This window comes from Tiliqua scincoides, chromosome 1, assembly GCF_035046505.1.
Source record: "Tiliqua scincoides isolate rTilSci1 chromosome 1, rTilSci1.hap2, whole genome shotgun sequence".
NCBI classification, from domain to species: Eukaryota; Metazoa; Chordata; class Lepidosauria; order Squamata; family Scincidae; genus Tiliqua; species Tiliqua scincoides.
In genome coordinates, this window is record NC_089821.1 from 298,182,461 (window position 1) to 298,200,300 (window position 17,840).

The window sequence follows — 17,840 nt, forward strand, 5'->3', positions numbered from 1 at the left end:
GTCCACTATCTTCAACCAGGATTTTTTTTTTTAAAGTAAATGTGGCTCTTGTTTATGTTTTACCCTAAAGAACACACTTTTCTTGTTCTATCTTTTTTATTTTTTAAAGTCTTTTCATTTCACAAAAATGTTTGCATTTGTCTCAAGAGACTCAAATAGGAAGATCAGTTTTCAAGGCACTCACATCAAATTGAATGGCAGTAGAAAAACTGTCCAATAAATTATTATTATTTTTTCTTTATAGTGCCAGTATTGTGAATGCCATGCTTAGCAACACTGACACTTAATCTCAGATGTCCCCCCTTTAACAGTTTCACCCACTCTGGGCCAAGCAAAGACAAAAATCCTGTAATTTCTTGTGCAGAAGCCGCTGGTCATGAATGCAAACAGAAAGTTTTAAAGTGCGGGTAACAGAATCAAAACGGATAACTTTTACATTGCCCACTGTCTTGAGAGACTTAAATCAGGAGTTCTCAAAAGGTGACCTAGAAAGTCTCCCTGGGACAGGAACAAAAGTTGGGCCTCCCCAATATTAGCAAAGATACAAAGAAACATGAGTAGCTCAGATGAGGGCACCTATTCTGATCTGAAAGATAAAAGGAAAAAGAGATTGGGCCATATGGAACCAATTATGTTCAAAGGTGAAAACCAAAGCCTATGAAGTATCCCATTAGTCCACAGAATTGTCAATCATCATAACGCCAAGTTGAGAAGGACACAGCTTAGGCTTCTTGGTTCCACTGACATATAAATGGTCAGTTGGGAAGCGGGAAAAGGTTTAGAAAGGAGCTGCATATACCCATGTCTTCATTAACACTTGACTGAAGCAATTCCTGGAGATTTTTTTTTCTCAACATGATGTAGTCTTGTATAGCAAGGCAGGCCCTGTTAAAATCTCCAGGATTGCTTTCAATAGTCTCCTGGAAATTGATACTGATTTCTGGAGACTCCAGGCCAATCCTGAAGAGTTGGTAAGCCTATTAAAGAACAATGGTACTAAAAAAACAGGAAAGCAGAGCAGGTTATCAAATTTAAACTAGAATATTTTATCTATATGGGGCAGATTCCTTTTCCAAACAAATGCCACAAGCTGGAGATCTATAGGACTCTTTCCAATTACTTTATCATGTCCCATCAGTGGTTCTAATCACATTTTGCTATGGAAAGGTTCACAATGCAAAGGACTGCCAACAAACAATTTGAAATAGACATAACATGGAAGCAATCTGGTGTTATTCAAAAGGCCTTTTATTGCTCCCTGTGAAGTAGTGTCTATTATGTTCTATGGAATGCAATGTATTGGAAGAAGAGATTTAATATAAATAAGGGACACCTTGTAACCCTAAGCAATGCAAGAAATCTAACTAGTGGTGCATAAAACTGATATGCATGAAAAATGAATTTGAATAGAAATTGCAAACATTTACAACAATCCGAAGAAAATTGAGAACATCAATGCTCTGAGTTGTTTTAATTCAAGAAAGGATGAGCTTTACTGCAAAAATTTGGTTTATGAGACTCTAATTCAAACATTTCAAATGAGGCAGTTCCTTTGAATTTGTGCGTGTTTTCATTTCAGTATTTAACAGCACAATCCTATGTATTTCTACTCAGAAATAAGCCCCATTGAATTCAATGGTAAGTGGATATAAGATTGCACAGCCTAAGACTGTCATACAGACCTTTTACCAGTACTCATCAGTTACTGTCATTGGAGTATTCCAAAAGGGAATGGACTGTGGATTTTGATCTGTTTTCTTTACAATAACACAATTGTGCATTATATGAAAAAAATATTTTCATTTTACTACCCTACTATTGGCCCATGTAACATGATAACTGAAACTATCACTTTTGCTTTTAGTGGACTACAATTTAGACATTTGGTGTGTACTGAAATCTTCAGACTAAGGCCAGTTGTACAAATATGCAGTACAGAAGCTACATAGTATTGTACAACCTGGTATTGTCTTGTATGCAAATACACAGGATTACACATTTTATCCCATTCACTGTCCTGTCTCTGGAGCTACTTACAAGCATCCCCATGAGTGTTCAGCCTGTGGTGCTCACTGGCCTTATGCATTAGCCTTGCATTGCTGTTAAAAAATGAAATAGGTCGGCACAATCTGTGATCCACAGAACTGAATGCAACCTACCACCATGGACGGAGGCATGCCAGGTGCTTGACAATCCTTATTAGGCAATCCTTATAAGCTGACACAGAAGCAGAAGTGGCTAAAATACTTGCCCTTCTAGACCTATATTTATACAGCTGACAAATTTTGAATAGAGGGGCAATTGTTCTGCAGGTCAGACAGACTACTAAGTCTCGGGTACCATGAGTTTTACTTCCCTTGCTTGAGCCATTTGAAGTCATTGATTTTGCAAGCACTGCTTCAACGTTTTTAATCTTTGCTTGTGGCACACTGTGATATGAATTTTGTGGGGCAACTGGGATAGAAGGATGACTGCATAGGAGGCTATCAGGTGATGGGAAATTGGACTTGATGACCTTTAGATACTTTCTGGTTTAACTACTTCTGATTCTGAACCAAGACAGCAATCTGTTGATGCATGCAACAACATGTGGCAAAGAGGGATTTGTTAATCTTTCATTTGCAACAAATTTGTTGTTGTTGTTGCAGCAACTGACTAAGGGCCCAATCCTAAACTGGCCCAGCACCAATGCGGAGCCCTAGTACCCTGAAAGGTGCCATAAATATGCCGTAAAGCGAGAGGGGGTGGGATCGGCAGAGCTCTGCTTGCCGTATCATGAAGTCCATGTCATGCCAGAAGTCTGTCAAAATAGCTGCCGCAAACCTGAAAAGCCCCATTGGGGGGAGATCTCTGGCTGTTTCTGGGTGCCCGCCGGATACAGAGATAGCCGCTTTGGCACTGCAGCTCCAGTGAATGCCAGGAAGCTCAAGATTGCACTGTAACATGGCTATCACTGTGGAATTCTGTTGATGGTTCAACTTGATGAAAATTTATGATTTATTAAGGTAGCGAATCAACTTAAATTCAACACTACACAGAATCCAAGAGCTTTGTGAACCTTTCAAAGAGATATTGGAATAAATTCAACTTTTTTTTTTTGTTCACCCAGCTGATCCAGCAAAGAAAGTCCTTATACAATATATTTGCCAATTTAATGCATTACCAGAATGTCAACATGTGAAAGAATATCTCCTATTGTTGAATAATCATTTGATGTGATGATGATTATGATGATTTGTTGAATAATCATTCTCAGGGCAACACCCTGAGAAAACTGATCACGTGACTATCAAAATTAGGGCTACAATCTTTAATCAAATAATTGGCTATATTAATCAGGATTCTTAGAAGAGCCATTCCCCCTTTATTCTCATACAGCAAAGGACGCTTCATCCAAGATAATTCCTGCTATGTTATCTATGGGAATCTTCTAAAAATAAATACTATACAATATGCTTGTTCTTCAAAACTACTGTTCTAGTCATCCGAAAATATATGCATATTTGATCTGATTAATTGAATCCAATATCTTTAATTGGCAACAAGTCCAATGAAACAAAATGTGGGTGTGCTCTGTCTTTTAATAGATAGACGTATCGTCAGTATAAACCTTTAAGTTGATTCAGTAAAGGCCATTTCTGCACTTGCTAAGGAATAGTTGGTCACAGCAGTTTCACATATTCAGATTATCAGATGATAACTGCAGTAATCACATGAATAGCATTTTATGTGAACAAGGCCTCAATGTATGTGTGAAAAACAACAAGCAAGGTTTCCTTTCTGTCTGTTGTCTAAAATCTGTGCGTGCAGCTGTCAGGGCTCTCAAGTTCTATTTAATGAAACTAAAGATATGGCAGAAAGGTGAAAATATGCCATTAGACACCAGAACAAATTCTCTTCTAATAATGCACAATTCTTGCTATTGCTTTTATGAATATAGCTGCCATTGGAAAACACCTGTGCCCATGTCTTTTTACCTTCTTTTATCTAGTCTACTCTGGAAGTCTGTTTTTTAAAGGCCTCTTTTTTTTTAGTAGCATTATCAGTGCTACATATTAAGATCCAAATCCAAAAGAAAGTGCTACAATTTTTAAGATTGTTATCCGCAGAACTATTCATATTTCCTAATTTCCAAATGGTTTACTTTTTCTTCTTTTTTTAAAAAAATGACAGGAAAAAAAGAGAAGAAAACTATTAATAAGTTGGCTTCTTCACAAGAAATTACACATGCTTAGCGTAAGATTCAACAAAGCAGCGGCCCTCTAAAAATTATAATTTAAATTGATATGCATCTCCCCCTGTAATGCAAATAATCTCAGGTTACTACTGGGAAAATGGGATACCCAACAAAATTTTAAAGGAAATCTTTAAAAAAATGTATTAAAAAAAAAGAGTACCTGCACATGCTAAAAAAAAAAAAATACAAAATAACCCAATAAATACAGAAATTATTGCACAGTTAAAAGGCTTCACAATTTTTACTGCCTTAACCAATCCTCAGATTTAATAGAACTTTGTAGACACAGGTTATATTTAAGTGCCAAATTCTGGCACCTGCCATAGTTATGCTAAGTTAGGTTTATGGAGGCAAGTTAGGTCAGCTTTTCTCAGTTGGCAATAGTTAAACTGTACAACTTAAATGTTACCTAGACCCCTGATTTTAACCCAGTGGGGGCCTTAGCTTCTTTCTGCCTGCTCAATTTTGACATCATTTGTCAGCAAATGTTCGCCATGCCACTTTTTCATGTGTTTCTCCAGGGTGCTGTAAACACTGAACGGCATCTGACAAATGTCGCAGCGGTAGACCTCCTTCCCTATCTGGCCATGCGTTTTCATATGACGTGTCAGCTTACTGCTCTGGGCACATGCATAGTTGCAGAGCTCACATTTGTAAGGCCGCTCTCCTGTGTGGCTCCGGCGATGCACGGTTAAGTTGCTGCAGTTCTTAAAGACCTTGCCACAGTACTCGCACGTATCGCTCCGCCGTCCTTCCTTTGAACTGGGTCGACCAGGGCCAGGTCCGCTGATGTGGGGCGTGCTGCCTCCGCTCGCCGTCCCGCTGCGCCCTGAGAGACCGCCATCCAGCATATCACCTGGTGGAGTGGAGAAACGCAGGCTTCCATTCTCCGAGGAATGCTCAGAAGAAGTTGCAAAGGGGGATTGTCGGGAGTCTGTGAATCCTAGAAATGGATCCTTCATGAAGTGCCTTGATGCAGCATATCCAACCAGCCACTGTGAGTAAACATTTTCAGAAGGTATTATTGTTGCTGGTGGTAAGTCCAAATCTTTTTCTATCTTTATTCTTTTGGACGAGTTATTTAAACTGGGGCTTGTGATAGGAGTTGGCTTGCGAGGGAACAGGCCTGGAAAAGGTTCACCTGGACCAAAGTTTCTCCCGTTGACTGTCCCTTCCTCAGTGCGGTCAAGTTCTCCAGCCACCGAGTCTTCATCACCCGTGTCTCTCTGACAAAGGTCTCGAGGACAGAGCTCTCGCTGATCCGAAGACCTTTTCATGAAGCCACCTCTTTTCTGCTTTTCAGCCAGCATGTCATTGTATTGCTGGATAGTACCAAGGCTTACATTCTCTATCACTTTCCCTAGGACAAGGGACTTTTCATCTGGCAGTGACTTGGAACCATTTTCTCGGTTACGACTTAGCTCTGAGTCCATGCTGAAGCTGGACTCAGGCCTACTTTCATTTTCCAGCTCCTCTTCCTCCTCCTCCTCTTCTTCCTCTTCTTCATTGTCATGGCCTAGGGAAGGATCACTCTCATTCCTGAAGTCTGCCTCACTAGACTTTAGTCCCTCTCCAGTGAGCTCACTTGTGCCAGGTTCAGGAGAGCTTGTAGCAGACAGTCCATCATCTGACCTCCCTGTCATGGACCCAGCTTTGTGCATATGTGTTTTCATATGGCGTTTTAGCTTGCTGGCTTGGGAACAAGCGTGGTCACAGAGTTGGCATTTATAGGGTTTTTCTCCTGTATGACTGCGCCGGTGGACAATTAGGTTGCTCTGAAACTTGAACGTTTTCCCACAAAATTCACAGGACTTGCTTTTCGACTGAGGCTGGGGAGGCGTAGTGCTGCTTGGGGGCATGGGTGGCAATGGAGGGGTGCTCATAAAAGGAGATTTAGGGCTTGGCTGGAAAGGATTCAACAAGCGATGCATAGGGTTGTTGCGATTGGGAGACACTGGTGGAGGGGTGGAGTTGTTCCCCGCCAGTTCTCGAAGCCTTCTGGAGAAATCCATCGCTGGCGACTCGATTGCCATGGGGTTTAAACGCATGACTCTGTCAAAGGCACTGGGATGCTGGGCAACTAACCCCATTTCTTCGGCACTAAGGCGATGCGGATCCAGATGATGGCGAGGTGGCGGGCTGAAGAGGGGAGGTGTGTTAGGGAGCCGACCTTCACCAAAGCCAGGGTGGTCACGCAGGATGGGACCTGTCATTCGCAAGAGACTAAAAGGGTTGTTGTCACCCAGGAAATTCATCAGCGGGGACTGTGCAACAGTCTCAGGTCCCAGAGGAGGAGGGATGGTGATGCGTGGAGTAAGGGAGCTGTTGGAAGGGCTTGTTTCCAAGTAGATGCGGAATCCATGTGTGTTCTGGGCATGCTGAAGCAAGAACCAAGCGCTATTAAAAGGCTGCTTGCATGTTGTGCAAATATAGCTTGAAGGCTCATCTTTACCTATATAGAAAAAAGAGAGAGAGCAAGAGAACGATCAGAAAAATGGCAGAGAGGGAAGCATCTACATTTTTCCAAACGCATTATGTGGTATTTGTTTTTTTCCAAATACCAAAAGAAAAAGCCTTTCCTAGCTATTCGTAATTTGTTCTAGTAATGCAAAAAATCAATTATAGTTTTGTCTACTCAGCTGGCAGAAGATGCCTAATTACGAGTTTCCAAATTACACCGGCCAACACACATTTTGCTTCCTTAAACGTTACACCAATTCCTGGGTATATTTGGGGTGCCAATTCCAAAAATGGCATCCGTTTTGCCCTATCACGTCTAGTTTTGGAGACACGGCATAGCTTCTTTAGTGAATGGTTCAAGCAGCTTCCTCATGAGGAAGCCATGGTGTAGGCTTCCTCATGAGGAAGCTGCTTGAACCATTCAAGCACATAAATCAAACACATCAGAGCAGCTGAATGTAGCTGTTATAGTGCAGGAACTTCTACATGGAGCCGGATCCATATAGACGTTCCTGCACCATAGCCCATCATTTAATACAGAAAAGCTATAACTTTAAACTCTCTTGTTTGTCTTCCTACTCTCATCTCACTTTTTTCAGAATTAAAGTTTTCACAAAAAGCATTCCTATAGCTCTACTTCAGATTTCTACAAAAGGCAGGTGTGAGCAAGTTGTAATGCATGCATACTTTTTCTAAGTATTTTTTTAAAAAAATTCCACCCTGGATATAATGCAAACTTTTCATCATTTTCATCATTTTATCACATCAGCATTGTGAGTCTCAAATCCTGGCAAATTCCTAGATATAGCTAAATTCAACATTAAAAAAAATAAATCTTGCTCCATGTTTCAAAGCAGCTATCTGTCTCATATAAGGCAAACACAGCAGCTGATTTCTGGTTGTTTTGGAATTAACATATTCTCATAGCAGCGAGTATATTAATAAAATCAGGCTTGTTCGGTATCTGGTGTACTTTCAGTAAACTGGATTTAATTCACATTCTTCAGACCAACTAACTCTTCTACTTTCAGTATGGCTAGTATAAGTCATTTTGCTAAATCAGCTGCACAATAAAGACCCCACAGAATTCAAGCCTCTAATGTGGTATATTCTGTTAGCAACCTTCAGTCTCGAAAGACTATGGTATCGCGCTCTGAATGGTGGTTCTGGAACAGTGTCAGTGACAGTCCCTTCCACACCGGGAGCAAGTGCAGTCTGTCCCTAGTCTGTCTCCCTGGCTATGGGCCTTCCTTCTTTGCCTCTTTGCCTCAGACTGTTGGCCAAGTGTCTCTTCAAACTGGGAAAGGCCATGCTGCACAGCCTGCCTCCAAGCGGGCCGCTCAGAGGCCAGGGTTTCCCATCTGTTGAGGTCCACTCCTAAGGCCTTCAGATCCCTCTTGCAGATGTGGTATAATTATCTTGGAATGTCCCAATATGGAGAGAAGATCCACCCTGCTTTCCTTGTACTATAAATGTCCTGGCAACGGATAACTGCAATCACCATTCTCTCACCACAAGACAAAGGTGCTATGTAGGAATGAAAGCCTAAAAGCTCAATTGTGTCCTGGACTAGCCCACATGGTGCAACACCACTGATGCAGCACCTTTGCTTCCCATGGGCCAGCTAGGGTAACTTTACTTACCTCATTCACCATTCCATGGTCCCCTATGGGCTTACTCATTTCTATGACAGCTCTTTTGCTGGCCTAGATTTGTTAGGCTAAAAGGGGAATGTTAGGTCAGGGACATAGGGACAGCTGTCTGACTACCGACACCACTGCCCCTGACATACCTAATCTGCTTCTGTCGCTGCTGAGATCCATCCTGAATGTCCTGCCCCATCCCAGTCAGATACCCACCACAGTCTACCCTCACCAACAACAACACCAGGTGGACAGCCAGTTTGCATGGCACCACTCCCCGTATGTAGTCTCCCAGCCTTTGCCCCAGTGGCTTGCATTGGAGAGGCAGTCGTGATGGTGGACCATGTGGTATGCTGGTGAACCTTGGGCCATGCCAGCATATTGCACAGATAGGACTGGGCCATTTTTGCAGGCATATTTGTTTACTAGTACTGTAAACTAGTACTAGTACTGTAAACAGTTACAAAAAATGCAGCAGAAGACTTGAATGAAGCCTTAGAAGTATGTCTATGGTCAGATCCAGGTCTCCATGGATCTTTTGGAACCTCAGAGATCACCATTGTGGTTCATTCTCACCACCACTAACTACTGTATTTTTGCCCAGATGTACACATCTGGTTCCTTCTGCATATATGCAACATTGGGCAGAAATGGCTTATAAATAAACTGGGAAGTTAGGCAGATGGTACCATGAGATGCATTGTACCCTGCAAATTGTGGGCCACAGTTACCGAACTAGACAAAGAAGGTTACAAGGCTTAGGTGAGGAGGAAATGGCAGCCAGATAGCTTTCAGGGCATCTAGAATCAATAAGTATTAGTCAATCAGTGATAAAATTTAAGAACTAACCACTTTGTTGAAGGGAAGTTTGCGTTGTAACGACAGCTGTGTCTCCAAAACAGTGAATCAGAAGGATAAAATGAAAGGTTTATAGCATAAATTCCCACTAACATAGACCAAGGTACTATGTATAAGTATTATTTAATATTAGCTTAGCAGTTGAGGTGTTTGGCAGGAGGAATGTGTGTCTTTCAACAGTCAGTGCTCTAATTATTACTTCCAATAGTTAATTTTTTTTCTCTGCCCTGAGCATAAATGTGACAAAGAAGTCTAGACCTTTAATATTTCTTAAACAACACTATGTGTAGCATAAAAAGTGACAGAAATCACTGAAGCAGACTAAAATATATAGCATAACCTATCAGAAGCTTTAAAAAAAAAAATGCTTTCCCTCCGTTCACCTTTGAACGGACTATAACAATAAAGCCCTTTTGGGGGTATATAATCTAATAACAGTCAAAGAGCAGAATCGTACAACGTCATATAATTTAGAATTTAAAGAGTGTTTAGTATCCTTCACTTGTCTCATCCACACTAATTAATTGATTGATAACCTACACTTGACTCAGTTTTCTACCCTTAATGTCATAATATGAATTTCCTATTTATTTAATCTTCCCTTAGTATTTGCAGAAGATAGCTCACCTCATGAAGGAATTCCCTTCACTCACTCACTCACTCGCTCCACCGGTATACAACTCCTATAAGAAGCTAAGCTAAAGGTCAAATGCAGTCTACTGGCTGATTTGATTAATTTTTTAAAAGTCTGCCTTATAAAGGCAGCCTAATGTTTGTTCCATGGGGCTAAAATGCTTTGTTTTTTAACTTTACAAAAAATTCACCTCTGTGAAATGCAAGTGGCAAATGAATCCATCTCACTTCTGCCTTTCTCCTTCTTCCAAACTAGCTTATTAGTCTGTATTACTGCCAAAAGATACTGATATGACCAGTTATTGGTCATAACAGGAGAAGCTCTTCTCTTTGTTTTTCTTTCATTTCACTTTCATGCCCCTAAACTCTTCTGTTCCAGCAGCCCCCTGTTCACAACGGCAAAATTGACTGCAGGCTACTCGGCGACCATGGGCTCTGACAGATTCACTTTTTTTTATTCTTCTTCCCGCTTGCTTTCACAGCTCTCAGAGGCTCTCCCTAGACTCCCCCTTCTTTTTAAAAAAATCTTAAATAAAAAATAAAATAGAATGTTCATTTCCATATTATCACTTCATGGTTATCTTGCCTCAAAGTTGCCCTGAGCAGTGTGGATGCTCACTTTTAAGAACAGAACAATGTCAAAAAGTCTTTGAAGATCCACTATGAACATTTTTATATGCGAAAACTTGCTAAGTATTTTAAACATGCCCAGGAACGGTCAGATAAAGCAAACCCTATAGTTAATAATGCCTACTCTGGAAAATGCTTTCCTATGTGAGTAGTTTTGATATACACAGGGTGTATATCAGGGTGTCTTTGCAGTGGGGAAAAGAGTCATTTGTACTTCCTATGGTCAGGATTCCTGTGTTAATCTGAGGTTAATCTGAATCTAGATTACTTCTATACAGCAAGTGTGATATTAATTGCACTATTAATTGTATAAGTTGTACAATCATTCCATTTTTGTTATTGTATGGCCTCATCCTTTTCTATTCCTCCTCAACCTCCTGATTTTAGAAATGGGCTATGTCAGAATGCCAGATGCAAGGGAGGGCACCAGGATGCAGGTCTCTTGTTATCTGGTGTGCTCCCTGGGGCATTTGGTGGGCCACTGTGAGATACAGGAAGCTGGACTAGATGGGCCTATGGCCTGATCCAGTGGGGCTGTTCTTATGTTCTTATTAAATGTTTTAAACATTTCATAGTTATTAAATAGCTTAATTTGATTTAAAATGTCAGTACAGGTGGTGCCTTGGTAGCCACAGGAGTTCCGTTCCCAATGGATACCAAAATCTGTGGATAATGAAATCCGTGAATCTGGGCACCCAGACTTCCAAACGCACCCAGAGCGTGTTCTGAAGCCCGCAGAAGTTGCGTGTGACCCCAGAACCCTCTCCCCCGGAGGTGTTTAAAGGCCACTTCCAGTTTTTGCCAAAAACCTCGGGGGGGGGGGGCTTTCTGAGGCCCGTCGAGGCTGTACGCAACCTCTTCAGGCTTCAGAAATGCTTCCGGACTTTCACATCTGGGAGACTTAGATCCTCATCCACGGGTTCAGGACCCACAGTGGGTCAAATCCGTGGGTCCCTTACCCGCAGATAAAGAGGACCCACTAGTACTCTTATAAATTGCCTGATTCTATTTTACCTGTTTTACCTCCTACAGGTAGACCACAGCTGCGATACAAGGACATCTGCAAGAGGGATCTGAAGGCCTTAGGAGTGGACCTCAACAAGTGGGAAACCCTGGCCTCTGAGCGGCCCGCTTGGAGGCAGGCTGTGCAGCATGGCCTTTCGCAGTTTGAAGAGACACTTGGCCAACAGTCTGAGGCTAAGAGGCAAAGAAGGAAGGCTCATAGCCAGGGAGACAGGCCAGGGACAGACTGCACTTGCTCCCAGTGTGGAAGGGATTGTCACTCCCGAATCGGCCTTTTCAGCCACACTAGACGCTGTTCCAGAACCACCTTTCAGAGCGCGATACCATAGTCTTTCGAGACTGAAGGTTGCCAAGAGAGAGTGATTTTACCCCTCCTACCCTGTCGATAGTAGTTCCGGGGCCCCTCCCAGATGCCCTGACCCCCGACTTACCCAGGAGCAGGCACCCCATGCCCAGGGTGGGGAGGCTTCACTGCCCTCGAAGGGGGCATAGTAGGTTGGCTCACCTCAACCAGACAGAGGGGGCTGGCAGGGCCAACAAGGAACACTACAGGAAACAAGCCAGGAACAGGAAAGGCCTTTTCTGCCCCACCTGGAGGAAGGGGAGGGGCCAAAGGGGGCGGGCTTGCTCCATAAAACAGGGAGGCCAGGGATGAGAGGCAGTCAGTGTGAAGCAGGGAGCTGTGAGGTGAACAGCTCCTGCTCCTAGGCCAGGTTTGGCAGCCCTGCAAGGGAGGAGGACAAGGGTGCTGGAACCCCCTCCCCCTCCAGCCAATCTGAGGCCTCCCTGGGGAGGAACAAGCCTGCTCCAGGCCCCTCCAGGGGAAGGCCCCTACAGTACGATAAATTGCACAGTTCAGCAGTAATCTATTCCCTTGATATATAATGCTATGAAGCACATGACCTAATGGTTCACAGTGACAGAATCGTGTATGAATTGCAATGTAAGGTTGGTCAAGAACTCCATATTGATATTTCTCACAGGTTCTGAATTTACCAGGACTCTTAATATTGTAGCAGATCAGATCAGAATGTTGTTGGGACACCAAATATAACCAAGCAGAAGGCAGCACAGAGTTCCATCCTTTGTGGAGGAGTACAGAGCAGTGCATCAGGCTCCCACGACCAGTTGCCAAAATGGGCTTCTGGAAAGTGCATGGATTCAGCCACCATTCCCTCCATACACCTCTTATTGCTTCTGCATTGGCAGACAGGGATGGATTTGGTCCAAGGACCACCAGTTGCTGATCCCTACTCTAACCACAAGGCTTTAGGTGATCTCAGCCTCCTTGTCCCAAAGTATTTCCATTCAGATCTTCCTGGCATATGACAGGCATCAACAGCCTGTTCCAGCAGTACCCAGATTTCTAACAAATAGATCTTGCTATATAAAATAATGAGCCCTTGAGTATCCCAGAGCTTACACAAGTAATTACAGACTGCATGTTTGCTGAACACACCTGCCTATTCTGAGGGTCGATTTTTTTTTCTTCCTAAAAATAAATAATTGTTCTCTCCTTGACTCTGTGATGGGCGACATTCTGTTCAAAATGTGAATGCAATTTTTTTTTTAAAGAAGGAAAGCAAAGCATACATGAAGTTAGCACTCCCACACCCAGCCCAGTTTCTCACTGTGATTTTGTCCTGCTTTTGAATCAGTTTTTGCAGTGGGCACTCACCAGAGAAAGCAAGATGAATTTCATCTTTCAGAGTTTCTGCTGGCGTTCCAAACACAGTGTCTTTTTGCATGCTAAGCTGTTCCTCTCTGCTTTATCTGGTCTGATTCTGGCCAGTGCTGAACAATTGCTTCTCCCCAGTGCCGGCACATTCATGTGAGTTGAATCTGCAGCAGACTGTGGGGGGGTCTGAGGGGGGCAATGGATTTGGGATGCCTTTCATCCTGAATTTGCTACTGCCACCCCCTCCAACCTGCCACTCCCTCTAACCTGCCACCCAGTGCAAGTTTCACTTAAGCGAGAAACAGACCATTCCCCTCTTTATCACTCATGTAAGGGAACTCTTTGATTTCTGACAACACTCCCCACTGCCATCTCTCACACTGTTCTGGTGGTCCCCTAACATCCAAGTACAGATTTTCAGAGGGCACAGGAAACCACAAGGGGGAGAGGGGGCAGAAAAGTCCAACTGCATGAGCCATAGATACAAGCAAATATTTAATATTTATATAGTATTTCAACAACAAACAAGTGTTGTTGACACAATAGATAAAACTTAAAATAGATAGCATACAGTAGTTGTGAGTTATGGTTGGGACTATTAGCTAGTTCTGGTTACTCTTCTGTGTAGACAGGCCAGAAAGATGGAGTGCCCTCTTCTCAGGGTAGAGGGGCAGGATTTGCCTGGACTTCTAGGTGGGACCTCGTTATCCGCTGATTTGACTCACCACTAATACCGAGGTCCACCTTTAAATATCTTATATCTTAAATATCTGATGGTGTGCCTTGACCATTTTAGTACCTTGACAGTGTGCCATGAGAAGAAAAAGGCTGAAAATCACTGGCTTAACAGGAGCTTGGGAAAGGAGTGCTATCAATGTGTGGAGGTGTTCTAACCCTGCATCTTGTGTTTAATAGATGTAAACCAAACTATTTATACATCACTAGCCCTAAATAATTTGTCTGCTTTAACATGCAAGGAATGATAATAGAGCAAAGAGGTTCATAGTCCCCTCTATTCTTAGAGTTAAAAAAGAAAAAAAATCCCTTTTAACACATGAACAATTAATTTTAATGTATGTGAATTAGCAATTGCTAGTTTTCTCTGGGAAGGAGGAGAAACTAGCAATAACCTAGTCCTAGGTGTATTTCCACTAGGGAGTCACCCATTCTCCCCTTTCCTTTCCCTGGGCTATAGGTGAGGGCATACAGCTAAGACGTATCTTTGGCCGTCTTTTACAAAACACTGCAGGATCACATTACAGCACTGCATCAGAACCAATAAAAACTAAAAATTAAGGGAAACGGCAACATGCAAGACTTTAAAGTAAGAGCACATTTATTATTAGTATTAACATTCAGGAGCAGGCAAGCATTTGCTACCTCTGCTGCTTTAAAAAAAAAAATTAAATAATGAGTGTTTAAATAACAGTTCCCACTTACTTTTTAAAATTCTAATACCCCTAATAATGGTAGTGTGGATGCTCAATAAAAAAACACACACCACACCTTTAATTGAATTATTATTGAATTAAAATGCTTTAATCGAAAGCAAAGGTTTAACAAGTCTTCGCAGAAGACAAGTTGATATTAAAGAGAAGGGAATTAAGCCATGAAAAGCTTTGTGTTTCTCAGTGAACAAAAACTAGGAAAAAGGCAGCATTCAGCTGGCAATCTGCTTCAAGGCTATATCCTGTAAGGAATCTGGAAACAAAACCTCTGTTACACCAGCAAAGGGGAAGCAGCATTTAATTTTCAAGGTCGGAAGACCAGAAAACAGTTAAGACTTCAGACCCGCCATTCAAACCTGGAACTGACCCTCCCTCTGATAATGCTAGCGATTGCTCAATACCTTGGTTGTGCTGAATGGCTATCAGAGATTAGTTACCATTACATTTAAAAAAGGAAAGATACAAGAACTTAAACTCATTAATAACCAGATCTTGTGGCACCAGCAAAGGCCTTCCTCTTCCTTCACTTGCTGGCCAGCCCAATCCTAACCTTCTCTGGAACAGGCACCTTCTCTGAAAGGTGGCTGGGGGTCAACTTGGGATAAAGGGATATTTTTCCCCTTACCCCAGTCACCCCTATGGGGCTATTTGGATCTGTGCCAGCGATTTAGTTGGTGCAAATCTGAGCAGACCATGTAAGGCTGTTTAGGCCAAGGGTAGGGGTTGGGATTTGATGCAGGTTGCCACAGGCCCTCTATGTCAGCCCCCACATCAGCCCTCCTCTGCCAAAAAATACCTCCCCCTTCTCCATAACACCCTCCTGCCACCCTTCCTTGTGCTAGTGGCCCCAAAGCATACAACAAAGGAGTACCTTTAATGTTGCAGCACTTACGGTGGCAGACCAGGATTCCGCTCCTATAAGTGCCCAGCAGAATTGGGTCATAAGTAAGATGCATTGGGAATGTTGAGAGTCATCTGCTGAACCAACGGATTCCACTGGCACTGACAAGACTTGGTCTAATACAGCTGGGCTCTTTCTATATTCTTACAGATTTGGAATGAGTACGAAAAATGCAAGAATGCAGTAAAGAAGGGAACATGGGTGGAAAGGATGAGCACATTACATATTTGGGGACATTTCTGATAAACATCCAGGCTGGGGGGGGGGGAGGTGTTGGTGTGCCTTAGGGAATGCTGTTGTATTCTCTTACCAATGCAGCTTTCAGTCAAAAGGAATAATTCTCTGAGCAGCTGGAAAGCTTTAAACTACTGGTATGATATTCTGTGGTTTCTGGCTCCCAACAGTTGCTGTATATTTTGTTCTAAGCCAGTGTTTCTCAATATCTGTACTCCGCCGCACCATTTCACATGGTTCACCTATACAAAGTACCACCATTATCACCAGTTACTTCTCGGTTGGGAGGCCAGATACGACGTGACAAACCCCAGTAAGAGGCTCAGGGTTGACAGGAGGGCTTTTTCAAGCTCAGAAAAGTATGCTTTGGAGTTCTGCCCTCCGAGCCGAGTCTCCTACCACTGTTTGTTCCCTGGTCTCGCTGCTGGGTGACAGGGGACCCACAAGTACCACCAGACACCACCGCAAGTACCAGTGGGGGTACCCGTACCACTGGTTGAGAAACACTGTTCTAAGCCACACCAAGGCAACACTGAAGCCCCAAACAGAACTATCTCCCCTGAACTACAACTGAAGAGTGATTTAACTTGGAGCAGGACTATATGGGCTCCATAATGGAAGTCTTTCTTGTGATTGACTACACTGGGCAACGAACAAAACCAGCAGCAGGCAGTCACTTAGCCAGAATACTTGTATTCCTTTCCTTCTTTATAAACAATATAATCAAATAAATTATAGGAAATTCTTGCAGCTAAACCTGATTTGGTCTATGGATGTCTGCGGGGCAGCTCTTCAGACATAACCATTTATTTTGCTGCATAAACTGCTTTGTGAACATCTTTGTTGAAAAACAGTATACAAGTGTTATTATGATTAATAATAATTAGGAATAGGTTGCATTGATATTAAGGTTAGTCCACCAGGTTACAATGAGGCATACTGAATATAAACAAAAACTATACACAATGGAGCACACCCTGATTTCAAATACTCCAGTGTAAATATGAAGATAATCCACTAACCTCCATATTATTCCTTAGCAGAAGAAATCTAGTTTAAATTAATCAACATGTCTTAAATGACAATGGATACGCAGACAATGGAGGGCTCACTAACAAATTTCCAATAAATGTTTTGTCCATTAAAAAAAAAATGCCCACCCATAAAATTGTGAAGTTCAAAAAATGCCACCAGTGCCAATAGCTAGCTAAGCATGACTGGGATTTGAGATACAGTCATGAAATAAGAACATATGATTCTGATTATTTTATTATTCACATTTTTTTATACAGCTGCTGCTCCCCTCCTTTTGTCCTCACAACAACCCAGTGAGGTAGGTGAGACTGAAAGTGACTGGCCCAAGATCACCCAGGAAGCTTTGTGGCTATGTTCTTATGTTAAATGCCACTTGGCATCATGGAAAATGTAGGTGTCCTTCAGACATTCTCTCATCATACAGGAGTTGTTCATGGTTAAGTAGCTTGGGTGTGACTATGATAACATAATGGTACTACAGTTGGAAAGGGGAGAAAACAGCAACAACAAAGACTGACTCACCATACCCAGGCATTGCTACACCACCATACAAGCAATACAAAATCTATTTGCTGCAAATTCATATTCACTGACACACAATATCCAGAGAGAGTTCACAAACCCTTTAATAAAGCCATCACTTTACTTTTTCTTTTTTTTAAAGAAAGAATAATATAGCAATGTTAAATTTCAAGGCTCAAATTTTCATTAGTGACCTGTGATTTGAAGTGATCATCTGACAGAATCACAAAACAAGCATCCATTTGCAAGGACTCTGAACACTGAGGCATTTAAAATCAGTACATAAGTTTGGAATCATATATTCCACATATACTTTGAAAATGAGAGAAACCCCATTATTTCACTATATCTCCACAGGTGCCTGTGATCAGTGTTGTATGTTAAAATCTTCAACTACTGCTATCTCAGAAAGAGAAAAAAATGAAAAAAAAATACAGAAGATCTTCTGTCTTTTCCCCATTTCAACCAAATTCATGAAATTAACACATAAATAGATTGGTGTAGGCTGTTTTTGTTTTTGTTTTTTTGAGGTAGGTTC

The 17,840-nt window shown here is 42.1% G+C and overlaps 1 protein-coding gene across 4 annotated transcripts in view; it reads right to left on the minus strand.

Moving 5' to 3' along the window:
* Positions 1 to 4,677: 4,677 nt before the first annotated feature.
* Positions 4,678 to 17,840, minus strand: part of BCL11B (BCL11 transcription factor B) — a 154,468-nt gene continuing 141,305 nt past the window's right edge. For all 4 annotated transcript variants that reach the window (XM_066612236.1, XM_066612234.1, XM_066612235.1 and 1 more), the window contains one exon: positions 4,678 to 6,689. In XM_066612236.1, coding sequence (XP_066468333.1) covers positions 4,678 to 6,689 — 2,012 coding nt within the window. The remainder of the gene's footprint in view (positions 6,690 to 17,840) is intronic.